The sequence below is a fragment of the Meleagris gallopavo genome, chromosome 29, assembly GCF_905368555.1.
Source record: "Meleagris gallopavo chromosome 29, MGAL_WU_HG_1.1, whole genome shotgun sequence".
Lineage (NCBI taxonomy): Eukaryota > Metazoa > Chordata > Aves > Galliformes > Phasianidae > Meleagris > Meleagris gallopavo.
The window spans coordinates 2,835,010-2,853,153 of record NC_139432.1 but is presented as its reverse complement, the minus strand read 5'-3'; the positions used below and the strand labels follow the sequence as shown (position 1 = coordinate 2,853,153).

The 18,144-nt window shown below is 58.9% G+C and overlaps 1 protein-coding gene across 1 annotated transcript; it reads left to right on the top strand.

Annotated features, from left to right (window-relative positions):
* Window positions 1-3,702: 3,702 nt before the first annotated feature.
* LOC146542583 (uncharacterized) lies at window positions 3,703-17,583 on the top strand. The gene is made up of 4 exons (XM_085211013.1): window positions 3,703-3,926; window positions 7,928-8,181; window positions 16,277-16,502; window positions 17,052-17,583. Exons 1-4 carry the CDS (start codon window positions 3,894-3,896, stop codon window positions 17,151-17,153), a joined length of 615 nt encoding a protein of 204 aa, XP_085067139.1. The 5' UTR covers window positions 3,703-3,893; the 3' UTR covers window positions 17,154-17,583.
* The last annotated feature ends 561 nt before the right edge of the window (window positions 17,584-18,144 follow it).

Here is an 18,144-nt window from a genome sequence, read left to right as displayed (position 1 = left end):
GAGGGTCACAAGGATGGGGGGATCCCAAGGATGGGGACACCCCAAGGGTGAGAGCATCCCAAGAGTGGGGGGAACCCGAGGACTGAGGGGGTCCCAAGGATGGGGGCAGGGCTGTGCACCCCCAGTTGAGCAGCAGCAGCAGCAGCCCAGCCCGGGCCCCCGCCGTCTCAGCTTGCAGAAGCTGAGATGGAAATTGTGAGGGACGAGGTAACACCGAATATTTTCCATTGCCCGTTTTCTTTTCTTCTCTCTCGTTTTTTTTTTTTTAAGTTTCTTTCTTTTTTTTTTTTTTTTCTTTTTTTTTTTCTCTCTCTCTCTCTTTTTTTCCTGCTCTATTCCACTCTTCGATTTCATGGAAGAATCCCCGCTCCCAGCCGTGGCCCCACACACCCCTACGGCCACAATTATGCCCCCAACCCCATCCAAGTGGGACCACGGTGCTGGGAGGGATGCAGGGGGACCCCCGAACCCACATTTCCCCCCCAAAAAATCTCCAGGTCCATGCAGAGGGATTCTCACCCCGCATCCCCTGCAAGGGGCTGGGATGGGGTGGGAATGGGAATTGGGTATAGGGATGGGGTGGGGAGGGGGAGTGGGATGGGATTGGATGGGGGTGGAGGTGGGAAGGGATGGGATGGAGATGGGAATGGGAATGGGGATGGGGATGGAATGGGATGGGGGATGGGAGGGGATGGGATGGGATGGGATGGGATGGGATGGGATGGGATGGGATGGGATGGGATGGGATGGGATGGGATGGGATGGGATGGGGTAGAAAGGGGATGGGGAAGGGATGTGGAAGGGGATGGGAATGGGGATGGGGATGGGGGTGGGAATGGGGTAGAAAGGGGATGGGTAAAGTGAAGGGGATGGGGATGGAGATAGGGATGAGATGGGATGGGATGGAGAAGGGAATGGGGTAGAAAGGGAATGGGGAAGGAGGAGGAGATGGGGTGGGGATGGGGATGGGAATGGGGTGGAAAGGGAATGGGGATGAGAATGAGGATAGGGATGGGGACGGGATGGGGGTGGGGATAAGATGGGTTAGAAAGGGGATTAGAAAGGGAACGGGATAGAAAGGGGACAGGGAAGGGGATGGAGTGGGAATGGGGTGGAAAGGGGATGGGGACGGGATGCGAATGGCACTGCAGACAAGGGCCAGGATCCTCACTGCCGGCCGGCTCCAGAGCCTGGCTGGGATTTCTCTGAGTGACCTCATCCCAGGGCTGGGATGGTGATCCCGCTGCCACGTGGCCGAGGCGTGGGGCTGCCGCTGCCTGCCTCGCACCCTCCTCATCCTCACTGTGTGGGGGCCATGGAGCTGCTGAGCCTCAGACCCCAAAAGCTCCCAGGGGGGCTGCAGGGACCCCCCGTGCTCGTGTGGGGGCAGAGCTGTAGGGTCCCCCCCGACAGAAGAGATGGTTTCCAAATGGCACTGAGCGCACTCAGCGCCGCGCTGTCCCAGTTTTGGGGTTTCTCGTTGCTGGGGAGGGGAGGGGGGTGTTTGAGGCTGAATGGGGGATTTTTGTGGAAGCAGCTGTGGGGAAATGGGGAACAGAGAAATTGAGAATGGAGCAGTGTGTGCACAGAGGGTGTCCAGAATGGCCACGGGTTGGGTTGGGGCTGCTGGAGTGGAGATGGTGGGGATTGGGGCGGTTGGGTTGGGGTGGTTGGGTTGGGGGTGTTGGTTTGGGGTTGTTGGTGGGGCTTGGTGGTGGTTGGGGTCTTTGGGTTGGGGTTGTTGGGTGGGGTGGTTGGGTGGGGGTTGTTGGGTGGGGATTGTTGATGTTTGGGGTCTTTGGGTTGGGTGGGGGTTGGTGGTAGTTGGGTTTATTGGGTTGGGGTTGTTGATGGGTTAAGGTTAGTGGTATTTGGGGTGGGTGGGTTGGGTTTACCGAATTGGGGCTGTGGGGTTGGGGATTTGGGTGGCTGGGAGAGTTGAGTTGGGGTGGTTGGGTGGGGGGTTGGTGGTGGTTGAGTTGGGGTTGTTGACAGGTTGGAGTTAGAGGTATTTGGGGTGGTTGGGTTGGGGTTTGGGGTGGTTGGGGCTGTTGGGTTGGGGTTGTTGGTGGGTTAGGGCTCATGGTATTTGGGGTGGTTGGGTTGGGGTTAGTGGTAGTTGGGGCTGTTGGGTTGAGGATTTGGGTGGCTGGGGATTTGGGGTTGGGGTGGTTGAGTGGTGTTTGGTGGTGGGTTAGAATTAGTGGTATCTGGGGTGGTTGGGTTGGGGTTTGGGGTGGTCGGGGCTGTTGCATTGGGGATTTTGGTGGTTGGGGTCGTTGGTGGGTTAGGATTCATGGTATTTGGGGTGATTGGAGTGGGGCTGTTGTTAGGTTGGGGTGGTTGGGTTGGGGTCAGTGGTAGTTGGGGCTGTTGGGTTGGGATTTGGGTGGCTGGGGGTGTTGGGTTGGGATGGGGCTGTTGGGCTGAGGTTAACACTGCTGGGTGGTGGAACTGGGGTCGCTGAGCTGTGGTTTGGGGTCTGCCCTCCCTGTCGGTGCTTCGGTTAAATTTAGGGACCCTCCAAGCACACAGACAGGAGGTGGGTGGGTGGAAGGACAGACAGAGCGTGTGCAGACAGTGGGGTCTCTGGGTAAGGGGTCTGCAAAACAAGGAGCAGGGCTGCAAGGGCTGGGAGGACCCCCCTCACCCCCCTCATCCCGGCCCCATAGAGCACCGCTCCGCAGTGCCCAAATCCGGCCTCTGCTCTTCCTCCTCCTCCTTCTCCTCCTCCTCCTCTCCTCTCCAGCTGCTTCCCACCGCTCCCAGCCCCACGTCAGCACCGCTCCCCCCAGTTCATCCCAGTTCCCTGCCTGACAGACCAGCATGGATGGGGGAGTTTTAACTCTTCCCTCTCGGGCTGCTGCTCCCCGCCGTGTCCCATTGCCCTCACCACGTCCCCCCATCCCCATTCACCCCCAATTCGCACAGCTCCCCTTTTTCCATGGGGCCCCCTATTCCCACGCTGTCTCCCCCTCATCCCCCTCTGCATCCACAGTCCCTACAGTGCCCCCCCCCCTCACTGCCCCTATTCCCGCGGGTCCCCCGCATTTAGGTGGGGTCTCCCAACCCCACGGGCTGCCCCCATCCTCTCCACATCCCCCCGTTGCCATGGAACCCCCTATTCCCACGCTGTCCCCCCCATACCCACGTTCCCCTCCCAGCCCTTCCGCACTCCCCCCACTGCCGGGGGCTCCCCTATTTCCCCCCACACTGCCCCTATTCCCACGGACTACCCCCACCCCCACGGTTCCCCCCCACCCCCGGCCGTCCCCCCCCCCGGCCCCGCCACGTCCCGTCCCCAGCTGCCGGGCCCTGCCGCTTTGGCAGCGGGATTTGGCCATCGTGGAAATACGAGGGGGGGCAGGGGGGGGAATATTTGGGCCGGGGGGGGGGGGGGGGGAGGGAGGGGAGAGGAGTGGCCTCGCGGAGGGGCGCGTCCCGCTTTGCAGCGGGCGGGGCCGCCCGACAAAAGGCTTTCAAAAGGATGGAGACGGAGCAAAGCCAGAAAAAAGTCCTCCCCCCCCCAAACAACAACAACAACAACCACCCCCCCGGCAAAAAAAAAAAAAAAGGGGAAAAAAATCTCAAACCAGCCCCGCAGGACCCGCAGGACCCTCCCCATGGGCAGCTGCCCTCAGCGAGAGGGAAACTGAGGCACGAGGAGGGGGGAGGGGGGGGAGCGCTATGGGGCGTTGCTCTGCGCCGGGAACTCCTCCCCGGGCGGCCCCCCCCCCGGCGTGGGGCACGCGGGCCTCCGACCCCCCCGCCCGGACACGTCCCTGCCGCATCCACGTCGGCAGCAGAGGGGGAGGGGGGACCCCCGGGCTGCGCTGGGGGCAGCGTTTGGGTGGGGGGCCGTACTGACATCCACAGCGCGGCTACGGCCGGAGATGTGCGGGAGCTGCAGTGCGGGCACCTCTGGGGTACATCGTGGGCAGCGCTGGGGTCAAACCGTGGGCACCATTGGGGTTAAACCATGGGCACCTTTGGGGTTAAACCGTGGGCACCATTGGGGTTAAACCATGGGCACCTTTGGGGTTAAACCGTGGGCACCATTGGGGTTAAACCATGGGCACCTTTGGGGTTAAACCGTGGGCACCATTGGGGTTAAACCATGGGCACCTTTGGGGTTATTGCATGGGCAGCAATGGGGTTAAACCGTGGGCACCATTGGGGTTAAACCGTGGGCACCACTGGCGTTACTGCATGGGCACTATTGGGGTTACACCATGGGCACCTTTGGGGTTATTGCATGGGCACTATTGGGGTTAAGCCATGGGCACCTTTGGGGTTAAACCATGGGCATTTTGGGGTACACCATGGGCACCACTGGGGTTAAACCATGGGCAGCACTGGGGTTATTGCATGGGCAGCACTGGGGTACACTGTGGGCAACACTGGGGTTAAACTATGAGCATTTTTGGGTACACCATGGGCACCACTGTGGTTAAACCATGGGCAGCATTGGGGTACACCATGGGTAGCATTGGGGTCATTGCATGGGCACCACTGGGGTTAAACCATGGGCACCATTGGGGTTAAACCATGGGCAGCATTGGGGTACACCATGGGTAGCATTGGGGTTATTGCATGGGCACCATTGGGGTTAAACCATGGGCACCATTGGGGTTAAACCATGGGCAGCATTGGGGTACACCATGGGTAGCATTGGGGTTCTTGCATGGGCACCACTGGGGTTAAACCATGGGCAGCATTGGGGTACACTGTGGGCAGCATTGGGGTACACTGTGGGCAGCAGTGGGGTTAAACCATGGGCACCTTTGGGGTACACCATGGGTAGCATTGGGGTTATTGCATGGGCAGCATTGGGGTTAAACCTTGTGCAACTTTGGGGTACACTGTGGGCAGCATCGGGGTTAAACCAAGTGTACCTTTGGGGTACACCATGAACAGCATTATTGCATGGTTATATGGGGTTATACCATATGGGGTTATAAGGGGTTATATGGGGTTATTGCATGGGCAGCATTGGGGTTATACCATGGGCACTTTGAGGTACACCGTGGGCAGCATTGGGGTTGCACTATGGGCACCACGGGGGTTAAACCACGAGCAGCATTGGGGTTATTGCATGGGCACTATTGGGGTTACACCATGGGCACCACTGGGGTTACACCACAGACACCATTGGGGTTTCATGGTGGTCAGCACTGGGATTAAACCATGGGCACTATTAAGGTTACAATAGGGCACTATTGGGGTATTTAGCATGGACAGTAATGGGGTTATCCCACAGGCATCATTGGGGTACCCCATGAGCAATATTGGGGTTACAGCGTGGGCATCATTGGGGTTATAACATGGGCACTGTTGGGGTTACAGCGTGGGCACCATTGGGGTTATAACATGGGCACCATTGGGGTTACACCATTGGCACCATTGGGGTTATAACATGGGCACCATTGGGGTTACACCATTGGCACCATTGGGGTTATAACATGGGCACTCTTGGGGTTACACCATTGGCAGCATTGGGGTTACACCATTGGCAGCATTGGGGTTATAACATGGGCACTCTTGGGGTTACACCATTGGCAGCATTGGGGTTATAACATGGGCACTCTTGGGGTTACACCATTGGCAGCGTTGGGGTTATAATATGGGCACTGTTGGGGTTACACCATTGGCAGCATTGGGGTAACACTATGGGCACTATTGGGGTTACACTGTGGGCACCACTAGAGCTACACCATGAGTAGTAGTGGGGTTACATCACGGGCACCATTGGGGTACACCATGGACACTATTGGGGTCACACCATGGGCAGTAACACGCTTACACCATTGGCACCATTACAGTTACATTATGGGCACCATCGGGATTATAGCATGGACACCATGGGGTTACACCATGGACAGGAGCACGGTTACACCACCGGCACCACTGCGGTTACACCATGGGCATTATTGGGGTTACAGCACTGGGGGCAGCACTGGGACCACCCCACAAGCACAGAAGAAGGAGGGGACCACGCTTATGGGGCAGAGGGGGAATAAAGGATCTTCCTGGAGAGGCCACGCGTTGCTGTCAGGGTGTGTGGGCAACCGCTGTGCATGCAGCCTCTGTAAGTGCAGCCCTCGTGCATGCAGCTCCTGCACGGTGCTGGGTGGGTGCACAGTGCTGGGTGGGTGCGAGGAGTCAAATGGGTGCACAGTGCTGGGTGGGTGCGAGGAGACAAATGGGTGCACAGTGCTGGGTGGGTGCGAGGAGACAAATGGGTGCACAGTGCTGGGTGGGTGCGAGGAGACAAATGGGTGCACAGTGCTGGGTGGGTGCGAGGAGACAAATGGGTGCACAGTGCTGGGTGGGTGCGAGGAGACAAATGGGTGCACAGTGCTGGGTGGGTGCGAGGAGTCAAATGGGTGCACAGTGCTGGGTGGGTGAGAGGAGACAAATGGGTGCACAGTGCTGGGTGGGTGCGAGGAGACAAATGGGTGCACAGTGCTGGGTGGGTGAGAGGAGACAAATGGGTGCACAGTGCTGGGTGGGTGAGAGGAGACAAATGGGTGCACAGTGCTGGGTGGGTGCGAGGAGTCAAATGGGTGCACAGTGCTGGGTGGGTGAGAGGAGACAAATGGGTGCACAGTGCTGGGTGGGTGAGAGGAGACAAATGGGTGCACAGTGCTGGGTGGGTGCGAGGAGTCAAATGGGTGCACAGTGCTGGGTGGGTGAGAGGAGACAAATGGGTGCACAGTGCTGGGTGGGTGCGAGGAGACAAATGGGTGCACAGTGCTGGGTGGGTGCGAGGAGTCAAATGGGTGCACAGTGCTGGGTGGGTGCGAGGAGTCAAATGGGTGCACAGTGCTGGGTGGGTGCGAGGAGTCAAATGGGTGCACAGTGCTGGGTGGGTGCGAGGAGACAAATGGGTGCACAGTGCTGGGTGGGTGCGAGGAGACAAATGGGTGCACAGTGCTGGGTGGGTGCGAGGAGTCAAATGGGTGCACAGTGCTGGGTGGGTGCGAGGAGACAAATGGGTGCACAGTGCTGGGTGGGTGCGAGGAGTCAAATGGGTGCACAGTGCTGGGTGGGTGAGAGGAGTCAAATGGGTGCACATGCAGGCAAAGCATGCAGCGTGTTCTAAGTGTGCAACACATGTCCTCCGTGCGCAGCACGGTGCCAGGTGGGTGCAAGGTGTGTTTGGGTGCGCGGTGCTGGGTGGGTGCTTGTCTTTGTGTGGCTGCACGGTGCCAGATGTGTGCTTGATGGTGGGTGGATGCACAGCTCTGGATGGGTGCACAGCGTTGCTGGGTGCACGGTGCAGGATGAGTGCACAGCGTTTGTGGGTGTATAGTGCCAGATGTGTGCATGGTGTTGGGTGGGTGCACAGCTCTGGATGGGTGCACGGTGTTGGATGGGTGCACGGTGCAGGATGGGTGCACAGTGTTGCTGGGTGCTTGGTGTTTGTGGGTGCATGGTGCAGATGTGTGCATGGTGCTGGATGGGTGCACAGAGCAGGATGAGTGCACAGTTCTGGATGGGTACATGGTGCCAGATGTGTGCATGGTGCTGGATGGGTGCACAGAGCAGGATGGGTGCACAGAGCAGGATGGGTGCACAGAGCAGGATGGGTGCACGGTGTTGCTGGGTGCACAGAGCAGGATGGGTGCACGGTGTTGTTGCTAGGTGCACAGAGCAGGATGGGTGCATGATGTTGTTGCTGGGTGCACAGGACAGGATTGGGTGCATGGAGCAGGATGGGTGCACGGTGTTGTTGCTGGGTGCACGGAGCAGGATGGGTGCACGGTGTTGTTGCTGGGTGCACGGAGCAGGATGGGTGCACGGTGTTGTTGCTGGGTGCACGGAGCAGGATGGGTGCACGGTGTTGCTGGACGCGCGGTGCCGGGCGTTGTACATCGGCTGCTCCATCCCCACGGCCGGATTCCAAATTCCAACGCCCACACAGGAAGCCGTCGGCGATCTCGGAGCCGTGCAGAGGGCCGAGCCGGCCGGAGGGATGCAAGCGAAGGGCTGGAGGAGAAAAAGCAGGTCAGCTCCGAGCCGCCAGCGTCACCCTGGCACGGAGCAGCCGGCCTTCGAGGAAGCAGGGCGAGGGATCGGCCGGGACGTCCCCGGGCGCACAGCTGGCCACGGTGTGAGAGCTCGAGGAACGGTCGGCCCCGAGCAAACGCTGCGGTGGTGTCACTGGGGGTCCCGGGGGTGAGGAGGGCGGGGATGGCCGTGGGGTGTCGTGTGTGGGGCAGAGGGGGGGCCGGAGGGAGCGGATGGGAGAGGCTGCAGCAGCGAGCGTTGTTTTGGAGCTGCGATCCCATCTCGCGTCGATGTGGCTGCATCCCTGCAAGGCTCCATCTGTGGGTACAGCTCCATCCCTGCAGGGCTCCATCCACGAGTAATGGCTCCATCCCTGGTGTCGTTCCGTCACTGGTACAGCTCCGTCAATAGGAACAGCTCCATCCGTGGATGCAGCTCCAACCCCGCACAGCTGCATCCGTGGGCACAGCTCCATCCCTGGTATCGCCCCACCCATGGGTACAGCTCCATCTCTGCTGTCACTCCATCCCTGCACGGCTCCACCTGTGGGTGCAGCCCCATCCCTGGCATCATCCCATCCATGGATACAGGCGCAGCTCCATCCCCGCATGGCTTCATCCCTGATATCACCCCGTCCATGGGTGCAGCCCCATCCCTGGGCTCACCCTCTCTCTGGTATCACCTCCTCAGAGCGGATCTCCGGCTCTGAGCACAGCTCCCATCCCCTCCCTGTGCCCCCACCCCACAGCCCACCCCACTCCATCTCCAGGCATCTCCCCATTGCTCACCTCGCTCCCTCCCACCTCCATAAACACCCCTTTCTCCCCCCACATCCACCCCAACCCCACAGGGATCTCTGCTTATCCCACCCTCCCGCTACCCTCACCCCCCCCCCTTCACTCCCCCAGACCTTGAGAGCACAAACACAGAGCAGTGGAAAATGTGACTGCAGTGGAGCTGCAGAGATGTGGGGCTGAGCAGCGCCAGCTGGAGCAGCACGGCTTGGCTGCAGGGCAGTGGGACCCAGCAGGGGGAGGGCACCTCCTCTTACCTCACACCCTGCACTCCCAGGCTTTTCACCACCCCACGGGGGCAGTTTGGTAGAGGAGGGAGCTGCAGGACTCCAGGCTGGCTCAGAGTAGGGATCACGGGGCTGGTGGCAAATGGAAGGATGGAAATGCCATGGGATGGTGACACAAGGACAGGACGGAGATGTGAAGTGATGGTGGCACACTGGGGGGATGGAGATGTCACGGAACGGTGGAACACGGGCAGAATAGAGATGCCATGGGATGGTATAATGCTGTAACGCAACGAAAAGCACAGCAATGCCAGCAGAGCAGTAACATCCCAGGACTCGCTCAAACACAACAACCACGAGCACACAAACAAAGGAAAGAAGCTGCTTACCTCCTGAAGGCCTCAGAAACACAGAGATCTCCAGGGAGATCCCTTCACCTCCCCTGCCAGCCCTTAAATGAGGGCTGGGAAGGGGTGGATCCTGGCTCCAGCCCTCCCACTCACTCAGCTGTATTGCATTGCATGCACCTGAGCTCCCTGGGCTGGCTCTGCCTTCCACCAGGTTCTTCATCACTGCTTCAGGCTGGGACTTAACACTGCCACCACAGATGGTGGCACGTGGACAGGATGGAGATGTCCGGTAGTGGTGGCACATGGGGGGACAGAGATGTTCAGAAATGGTGGCACGTGGGAGGTTGGAGCTGCCGTGGGATGGTGGCACGTGGGCAGAGCAGAGACGTCCAGTGATGGTGACACATGGGAGGATGGAGACGTTCAGAAATGGTGGCACATGGGCATGGTGGGGATGCCATGGGATGGTGGCAGATGAGCAGAGAGTTCAGGGGATGATGGCACTTGAAAGGACGGAGATATCATGGGATGGTGGCGCGTGGGAGGATGGAGGCATCCAGTTTGGCACATGGACAAGATGGAGATGCCATGGGAAGTTGGAACATTGTCAGGATGGAGACATCATGGGATGGTGATACGTGAGTAGGATGGAGATTTCCAGTGATGGTGGCACACAGGCAGAGTGGAGATTTCATGGGATGGTGACACATGGAAGGATGGAGACATACAAGGGATGGTGGCACACGGGCAGGGTGGAGACGTTCAGAAATGGTGGCACATGGGCAGGGTGGAGACGTTCAGAAATGGTGGCACATGGGCAGGGTGGAGACGTTCAGAAATGGTGGCACATGGGCAGGGTGGAGACGTTCAGAAATGGTGGCACGTGGGCAGGGTGGAGACGTTCAGAAATGGTGGCACGTGGGCAGGGTGGAGATGCTCAGAAATGGTGGCACGTGGGCAGGGTGGAGATGTTCAGAAATGGTGGCACGTGGGCAGGGTGGAGATGCTCAGAAATGGTGGCACGTGGGCAGGGTGGAGATGTTCAGAAATGGTGGCACGTGGGCAGGGTGGAGACGTTCAGATATGGTGGCACGTGGACAGGGTGGAGATGCCATGGGATGGTGGCACATGGGCAGGGTGGAGATGCTATGGGATGGTGGCATGTGGACAGGATGGAGCAATTCAGTAATGGTGACACATGGAAGGATGGAGACATCCATGGGACGGTGGCACACAGGCAGAACAGAGATGTCACAGGTGGCAGGATGGAGATGTCCATGGGATGGTGGCACGTGGGTAGGACAGAGATGTCCATGGGATGGTGACACGTGGGTAGGACAGAGATGTCCATGGGATGGTGGCACGTGGGAGGATAGAGATGTCCATGGGATGGTGGCACGTGGGTAGGACAGAGATGTCCATGGGATGGTGACACGTGGGTAGGACAGAGATGTCCATGGGATGGTGACACGTGGGTAGGACAGAGATGTCCATGGGATGGTGGCACGTGGGTAGGACAGAGATGTCCATGGGATGGTGACACGTGGGTAGGACAGAGATGTCCATGGGATGGTGGCACGTGGGTAGGACAGAGATGTCCATGGGATGGTGGCACGTGGGTAGGACAGAGATGTCCATGGGATGGTGACACGTGGGTAGGACAGAGATGTCCATGGGATGGTGACACGTGGGTAGGACAGAGATGTCCATGGGATGGTGACACGTGGGTAGGACAGAGATGTCCATGGGATGGTGGCACGTGGGTAGGACAGAGATGTCCATGGGATGGTGGCACGTGGGTAGGACAGAGATGTCCATGGGATGGTGACACGTGGGTAGGACAGAGATGTCCAGTGATGGTGACATGTGGGTAGGACAGAGATGTCCATGGGATGGTGGCACGTGGGAGGATAGAGATGTTCAGAAGTGGTGGCACATGGGTAGGATGGAGGTATCACGGGATGGTGGCACATGAACAGGATGGAGATGCCATGGTATGGTGGCATGTGGAAAGATGGATATGGCAAGAGATGGTGACACATGGCAGGATAGAGATGCCACAGGGTGGTGGGACGCGGACAGATGGAGATATCATGGGATGGTGGCATGTGGGGGGGTAGAGATGTTCAGAAATGGTGGCACATGGCAGGGGGGAGATGCCATGGGATGGCGGCACAGGGAAGGATGGAGATGTTACGGGATGGTGGCATGAGGACAGGACAGAGAGTTCAGGGGACGGTGGCACATAGCAGGATGGAGATGTCATGGGATGGTGGTACATCTGTAGGATGGAAATGCTGTGGGATGGTGGCACATCTGTAGGATGGAAATGCTGTGGGATGGTGGCACATCTGTAGGATGGAAATGCTGTGGGATGGTGGCACATCTGTAGGATGGAAATGCTGTGGGATGGTGGCACATCTGTAGGATGGAAATGCCACGGGATGGTGGCACGTGGCAGAGTGGAGATGTCATGGGGTGGTGGCACGCAGACAGGATGGGGATGTTATGGGATGATGGCACATGGATGGGATGGAGACATCCAGGGATGGTGGCGTGTGGATGGGATGGAGATATTATGGGATGGTGGCACATGGGGAGATAGATATGTTCAGAAACGGTGGCACAGGGAAGGATGGAGATGTTATGGGATGGTGGCACATGGGCAGGATGGGGATATTATGGGATGGTGGCATGAGGACAGGACAGAGAGTTCAGGGGATGGTGGCACATAGCAGGATGGAGATGTCATGGGGTGGTGGCACATCTGTAGGATGGAGATGTCATGGGATGGTGGCACATGGGGAGATAGAGGTGTTCAGAAATGGTGGCACAGAGAAGGATGGAGATGTTATGGGACGGTGGCACATGGGCAGGATGGGGATATTATGGGATGGTGGCATGAGGACAGGACAGAGAGTTCAGGGGATGGTGGCGCATGGCAGGATGGAGATGTCATGGGGTGGTGGCACATCTGTAGGATGGAGATGCTGTGGGATGGTGGCACATCTGTAGGATGGAAATGCTGTGGGATGGTGGCACCTCTGTAGGATGGAGATGTCATGGGATGGTGGCACATCTGTAGGATGGAGATGCCACGGGATGGCGGCACATCTGTAGGATGGAAATGCCACGGGATGGCGGCACATGGGGAGATAGAGGTGTTCAGAAACGGTGGCACAGGGAAGGATGTTATGGGACGGTGGCACATGGCAGGATGGGGATATTATGGGATGGTGGCATGAGGACAGGACAGAGAGTTCAGGGGATGGTGGCGCATGGCAGGATGGTGATGTCATGGGGTGGTGGCACGCAGACAGGACAGAGAGTTCGTGGCACGGTGGCACATGGCAGAGTGGAGACGCCGTGGGATGGTGGCACGTGGGCAGGATGGGGATATTATGGGATGGTGACAGACGGACAGGACGGAGGTGGGGACGCCAGGAGGCGGCGCAGTGCAGCCCGGTGTGGGGCGGCGCCGAGCTGCGGCGTTGGGAGCGTTTGGTTCTCATTATGGGCTGCTGGCAGCGGCGGTGGAAAAAATAGCAGGGAGTGCAGAGCTGGGAGGGAGAGGGGCCATGGAGGGGGGGCTGCAGTGTGCAAACTGCGGGCAGTGTGCACCGCCAGTGTGCAACGTGTGTGCTCAGCGTGCAAATCAAGTGTGCAACGTGTGTGCTCAGTGTGCAATTAAAGCGTGCAACATGTGTGCTCCATGTGCAAATAAAGCGTGCAACGTGTGTGCTCAGCGTGCAACATGCAATTAAAGCATGCAACGTGTGTGCTCAGCGTGCAAATAAAGTGTGCAACATGTGTGCTCAGCGTACAGTGTGTAAATACAGCATGCAACGCGTGTACTCAGCGTGCAACATGCAATTAAAGCATGCAACGTGTGTGCTCAGCGTGCAAATCAAGTGTACAACGTGTGTGCTCAGCGTGCAAATCAAGTGTACAACGTGTGTGCTCAGCGTGCAACATGCAATTAAAGCATGCAACGTGTGTGCTCCATGTGCAAATAAAGTGTGCAACATGTGTGCTCAGCGTACAGTGTGTAAATACAGCATGCAACGTGTGTGCTCAGCGTGCAACATGCAATTAAAGCATGCAACGTGTGTGCTCCATGTGCAAATAAAGCGTGCAACGTGTGTGCTCAGCGTGCAACATGCAATTAAAGCATGCAACGTGTGTGCTCCATGTGCAAATAAAGTGTGCAACATGTGTGCTCAGCGTGCAACATGCAATTAAAGCATGCAGCGTGTGTGCTCAGCGTGCAAATAAAGTGTGCAACATGTGTGCTCAGCGTGCAACATGCAATTAAAGCATGCAGCGTGTGTGCTCAGCGTGCAAATAAAGTGTGCAACATGTGTGCTCAGCGTGCAACATGCAATTAAAGCATGCAACATGTGTGCTCAGCGTGCAACATGCCATCTGCATGTGGCGTGCAGCACGCATGCTGGGTGTGCAACATGCGACTGAGTGCAACGTGTGTCCTCCACGTGCAACATGCATACAACGTGCAAGATGCAGCATGCAACCTTGCATGCAACGTGCACGCGACATGCAACATGTGTGCAACACGCATGCTCAGCGTGCAACAGGCATGCTCAACATGCAAGACACGCACAGCGTGCAGCACGCATGCTTGCACACTCGTGTGTTGGTGCTGCTGCACACTGCAGCCCCCCCCCTTTGGGGTTGGGTGGGGGCACCGGAGGCCGCGTGGCATCGCAGCCCTCATTAAGGAGCTGAGCCAATTAACGGCGGCCCCGAGTGCCGATAATCCCATCATGGGATCATCCCGCTCAGCACAGCGCTGTGGCACCCATGGGTGGCACCTCCACCCCCCGGCTCGCCCACATTGTGTGCCCCATTGCACCGCCTGTGTGCACCCATGGAATCCCCTGTGTCCACCCCATAGCATCCCCTATGAGCACCCCCTATACACACCCCCCTTGTGTGCCCTATGTCCACCCCATAGCATCCCCTATGTGCACCCTCTATGTGCACCCCCTGTGTGCACCCCATGTGCCACTCCTGCACCCCATGTCCACCCCATGGCATCCCCTATATCCACCCCATGGCATCCCCTATGTGTACCCCCATATGTACCCTCTATGTCCACCCCATAGCATCCCCTATGTGCACCCCACAAGCCATTCATGCGCCCCATGTGCACCCCACGGCCCCCCCTAATCCACACCATGGCATCCCCTATGTGCAACCCCCACATGCACTCCCTGTGTGCCACTCGTGCACCCCATGGCATCCCCTATATCCACCCCATAGCATCCCCCTGTGCGCACCCTCTATATTCAACCTTCTGTGCACCCCTTGTGCACCCCATGGCATCCCCTATATCCACCCCATGGCATCCCCTATATCCACCCATGGCATCGCATCCCCTATGTGCACCCTATGGCATCCCCTATATCCACCCCATAGCACTCCCTATATCCACCCCATAGCATCCCCCTATGCGCACCCTCTATATTCAACCTTCTGTGCACCCCTATGTGCACCCCATGGCATCCCCTATATCCACCCCATGGCACCCCCTATGTGCACCCCATGCAGCCCCTTGTGCTGCTCGTATGCCCCATGCACACCCCATGGCATTGCACACACACACACACGTTGCACACACATGTTGCACACACACACACACACGTTGCACACACACGTTGCACACACACACACACATGTTGCACACACAGCATTTTGCACAGCTGTGCACACAGACACCCCCACACCCCCCAACTTCTGCCCCATTGTGTGCAGCGCTATGGGGTTGGGATGGGGACAGGGATGGGAAGGGATGGGGAATGGGATGGGGACAGGGATTGGGTGGGGGATAGGGAGAGGGGGACAGGGATGGGAAATGGGATGGGGTGGAGATTGGGAGAGGAACAGGGAATGGGATTGGATGGAGACAGGGATAGGGATTGGGAAAAGGAGGGGATGGGATGGGATGGGGACAGGATCAAGGAATGGGATGGGATGGGATGGGATGGGATGGGGAAAGATGGGATGGGATGGGATGGGATGGGATGGGATGGGATGGGGATGGGAATGGGGATGGGATGGGAATGGGAATGGGGATGGGTGCATGGATAGGGACAGGGATGGGGTGGGGAAAGGGGCAAGGGGGACAGGGATGGAAAATGGGATGGAAATGGGATGGGATGGGATGGGATGGGGTGGGATGGGATGGGATGGGATGGGATGGGGTGGGATGGGATGGGATGGGATGGGATGGGGTGGGATGGGATGGGATGGGATGGGAATGGGGATGGGGTGGGGTGGGATGGGATGGGGTGGGATGGGATGGGATGGGATGGGATGGGATGGGATGGGATGGGATGGGATGGGGCCGGGGTCGGGCACATCTGCAGCCCCCTCAGCAGTGGGGCAGAGCGGCAGCCGGGATGGGGGGGGTTGGGGGGTTGCACTGCGGGGCTGCGGGCCGTCCCTGCGTGTCCGCTGCGGGTCCCCCCGTGCTGTGCTGTGCCGCACGGAGCGCTGCGCGGAGCTGCGATGCGGAGCGACGGAAGCGGAGCGCCGACACCGCCCTGCAGAGCGGGGACAGCCCGGTTGGGGGAGGTGGGGGGGGGACCGCGGCGCAATGAAACGAAGTGATACAACGGGACCCCAACACCGCCCCACTGAGGGCCGCGCAGCACCGCCCGGGCCGAAGTCTGTCTGCGGGGCGGTGCGGGGCGGTGCGGGTCCAAAGTCCAAGCGGGCGCGGCGGCGATGCCCGGTGTGTGCGTGGGGGGGAACCGCACGGCAGGTGTGTGCGGGGCTGCGGGGCTGCGGGCGGCGTGGACCCCCGGGGTGTCGGGGGGGTCGCGGGGGGAGGAAAAAACAGCACCGACGCGGCCTCCGCTGTGCGCAGGGCGATGTCCGTCATCTTCGTCTTCATCATCATCTTCATCTCCGTCACCATCTTCGTTGTGTCCCTCTACGTGTGCCGACTGCTCTGCCGCAACCGCGCCGCCTCCCCGCTCCGCCGTGACCCCCCCGGCCCCGCGCCCCCCCCCCCGCTGCACCCAATGCCCGCCCTGCCCAGCCTGCCCGGGGGGGCCGGGATGTTCGGCGTGGAGCCCCCGCCCTATAGCGAGGTGCGCCCCATAAAGCCGGGATGGGCGATGTGAGGGGCGGGGAGGAAAAAGGGGGGGTGGGGTGAGAGGGCTGCGGGTGCTGCCTATGGGGACCGGGGTGTTATGGGGCTGGGGGTGATGGAGTTGTGGGGCTGGGATGATGGAGTTGTGGGGTCAGGGATGATGGAGTTGTGGGGCTGACAATGTGAAGTTGTGGGGTCAGGAATGATGGAGTTATGGGGCTGGGAGTGATGGAGTTGTGGGGTCAGGGATGATGGATTTATGGGGCTGGGATTGATGAAGTTGTGGGGTCAGGAATGATGCAGTTATGGGGCTGACAATGTGGAGCTGTGGGGTCAGGGATGATGGAGTTATGGGGCTGGAGGTGATGGAGGTGTAGGGCTGGGAGGTGATTGCGTTATGGGGCTGGCAATGATGGATTTGTGGGATCAGGGATGATGGAGTTATGGGGCCGGAGGTGACGGACTTATGAGGCTGGGGGTGATGGAGTTTAGGGGCTGGGGGTGACGCAGTTATAGGGCCGTCCCCGCTGACTCCCGGTCCCCGCAGGTGGCAGCGCAGCCCTCGCTGTTCCCGCAGCCCGCTCTGTTCCCGCAGCGCGACCGCAGCGTCCCGGCATCGCCCCCCCCCGGCAGCCCGACCCACTTCTAGGGGGGTTTGCGGCCCCCCCCCCCGGACACAGCGGGTCTGTGCGGGGCTCTGCGGGGCTCTGCGGTCACCACCCGCCCCGGCGGCGGCACTGAGCTCCGCTGCGCTGCCTTTGTGTCCGTCTGAGCCCCACTCACCGCTCCCCCCCCCACACCGGAGCTGCGCCGGTGGAGCTCCGTGCGGGGATCTCAGTTTATTGTGGCAATAGAATGGAAAGAGCCCACACTGCTCTGCTGAGCCGGGGGGAACCGCAGGGGTGGGGGCACAGCTGTATGTCAGCCCCCATCCCATCCCATCCTACAACCTGTATCCTATATCCCATCCCATCACATCCCATCCTACAACCTGTGTCCTATATCCCATCCCATCACATCCTATCCTATCCTATCCTGTTCCATCCCATCCCATCCCATCCCATCCCATCCCATCCCATCCCATCCTATATCCTATTGCATCCTATTCCATCCCATTCCATACCATTATATCCTATATCCTATTGTATCCCATCCCATTCCATTCCATCCCATCCCACCCTATCCTATCATATTCCATCCCATCCCATCCCATTCCCATCCTTTCCCTGTTCCCATTCCATCCCCATCCCATCCCATCCCATCCCATCCCATCCCATCCCATCCCATCCCATCCCATCCCATCCCATCCCTATCCCCATCCCATCCTGCAACCTGTATCCTATATCCCATCCCATCACATCCCATCCTACAACCTGTATCCTATATCCCATCCCATCACATCCCATCCTACAACCTGTATCCTATATCCCATCCCATCACATCCTATCCTATCCTGTCCTGTTCCATCCCATCCCATCCCATCCCATCCCATCCCATCCCATCCCATCCCATCCCATCCCATCCCATCCCATCCCATCCCATCCTATATCTTATTGCATCCTATTCCATCCCATTCCATACCATTGTATCCTATATCCTATTGTATCCCATCCCATCCCATTCCATCCCATCCCACCCCA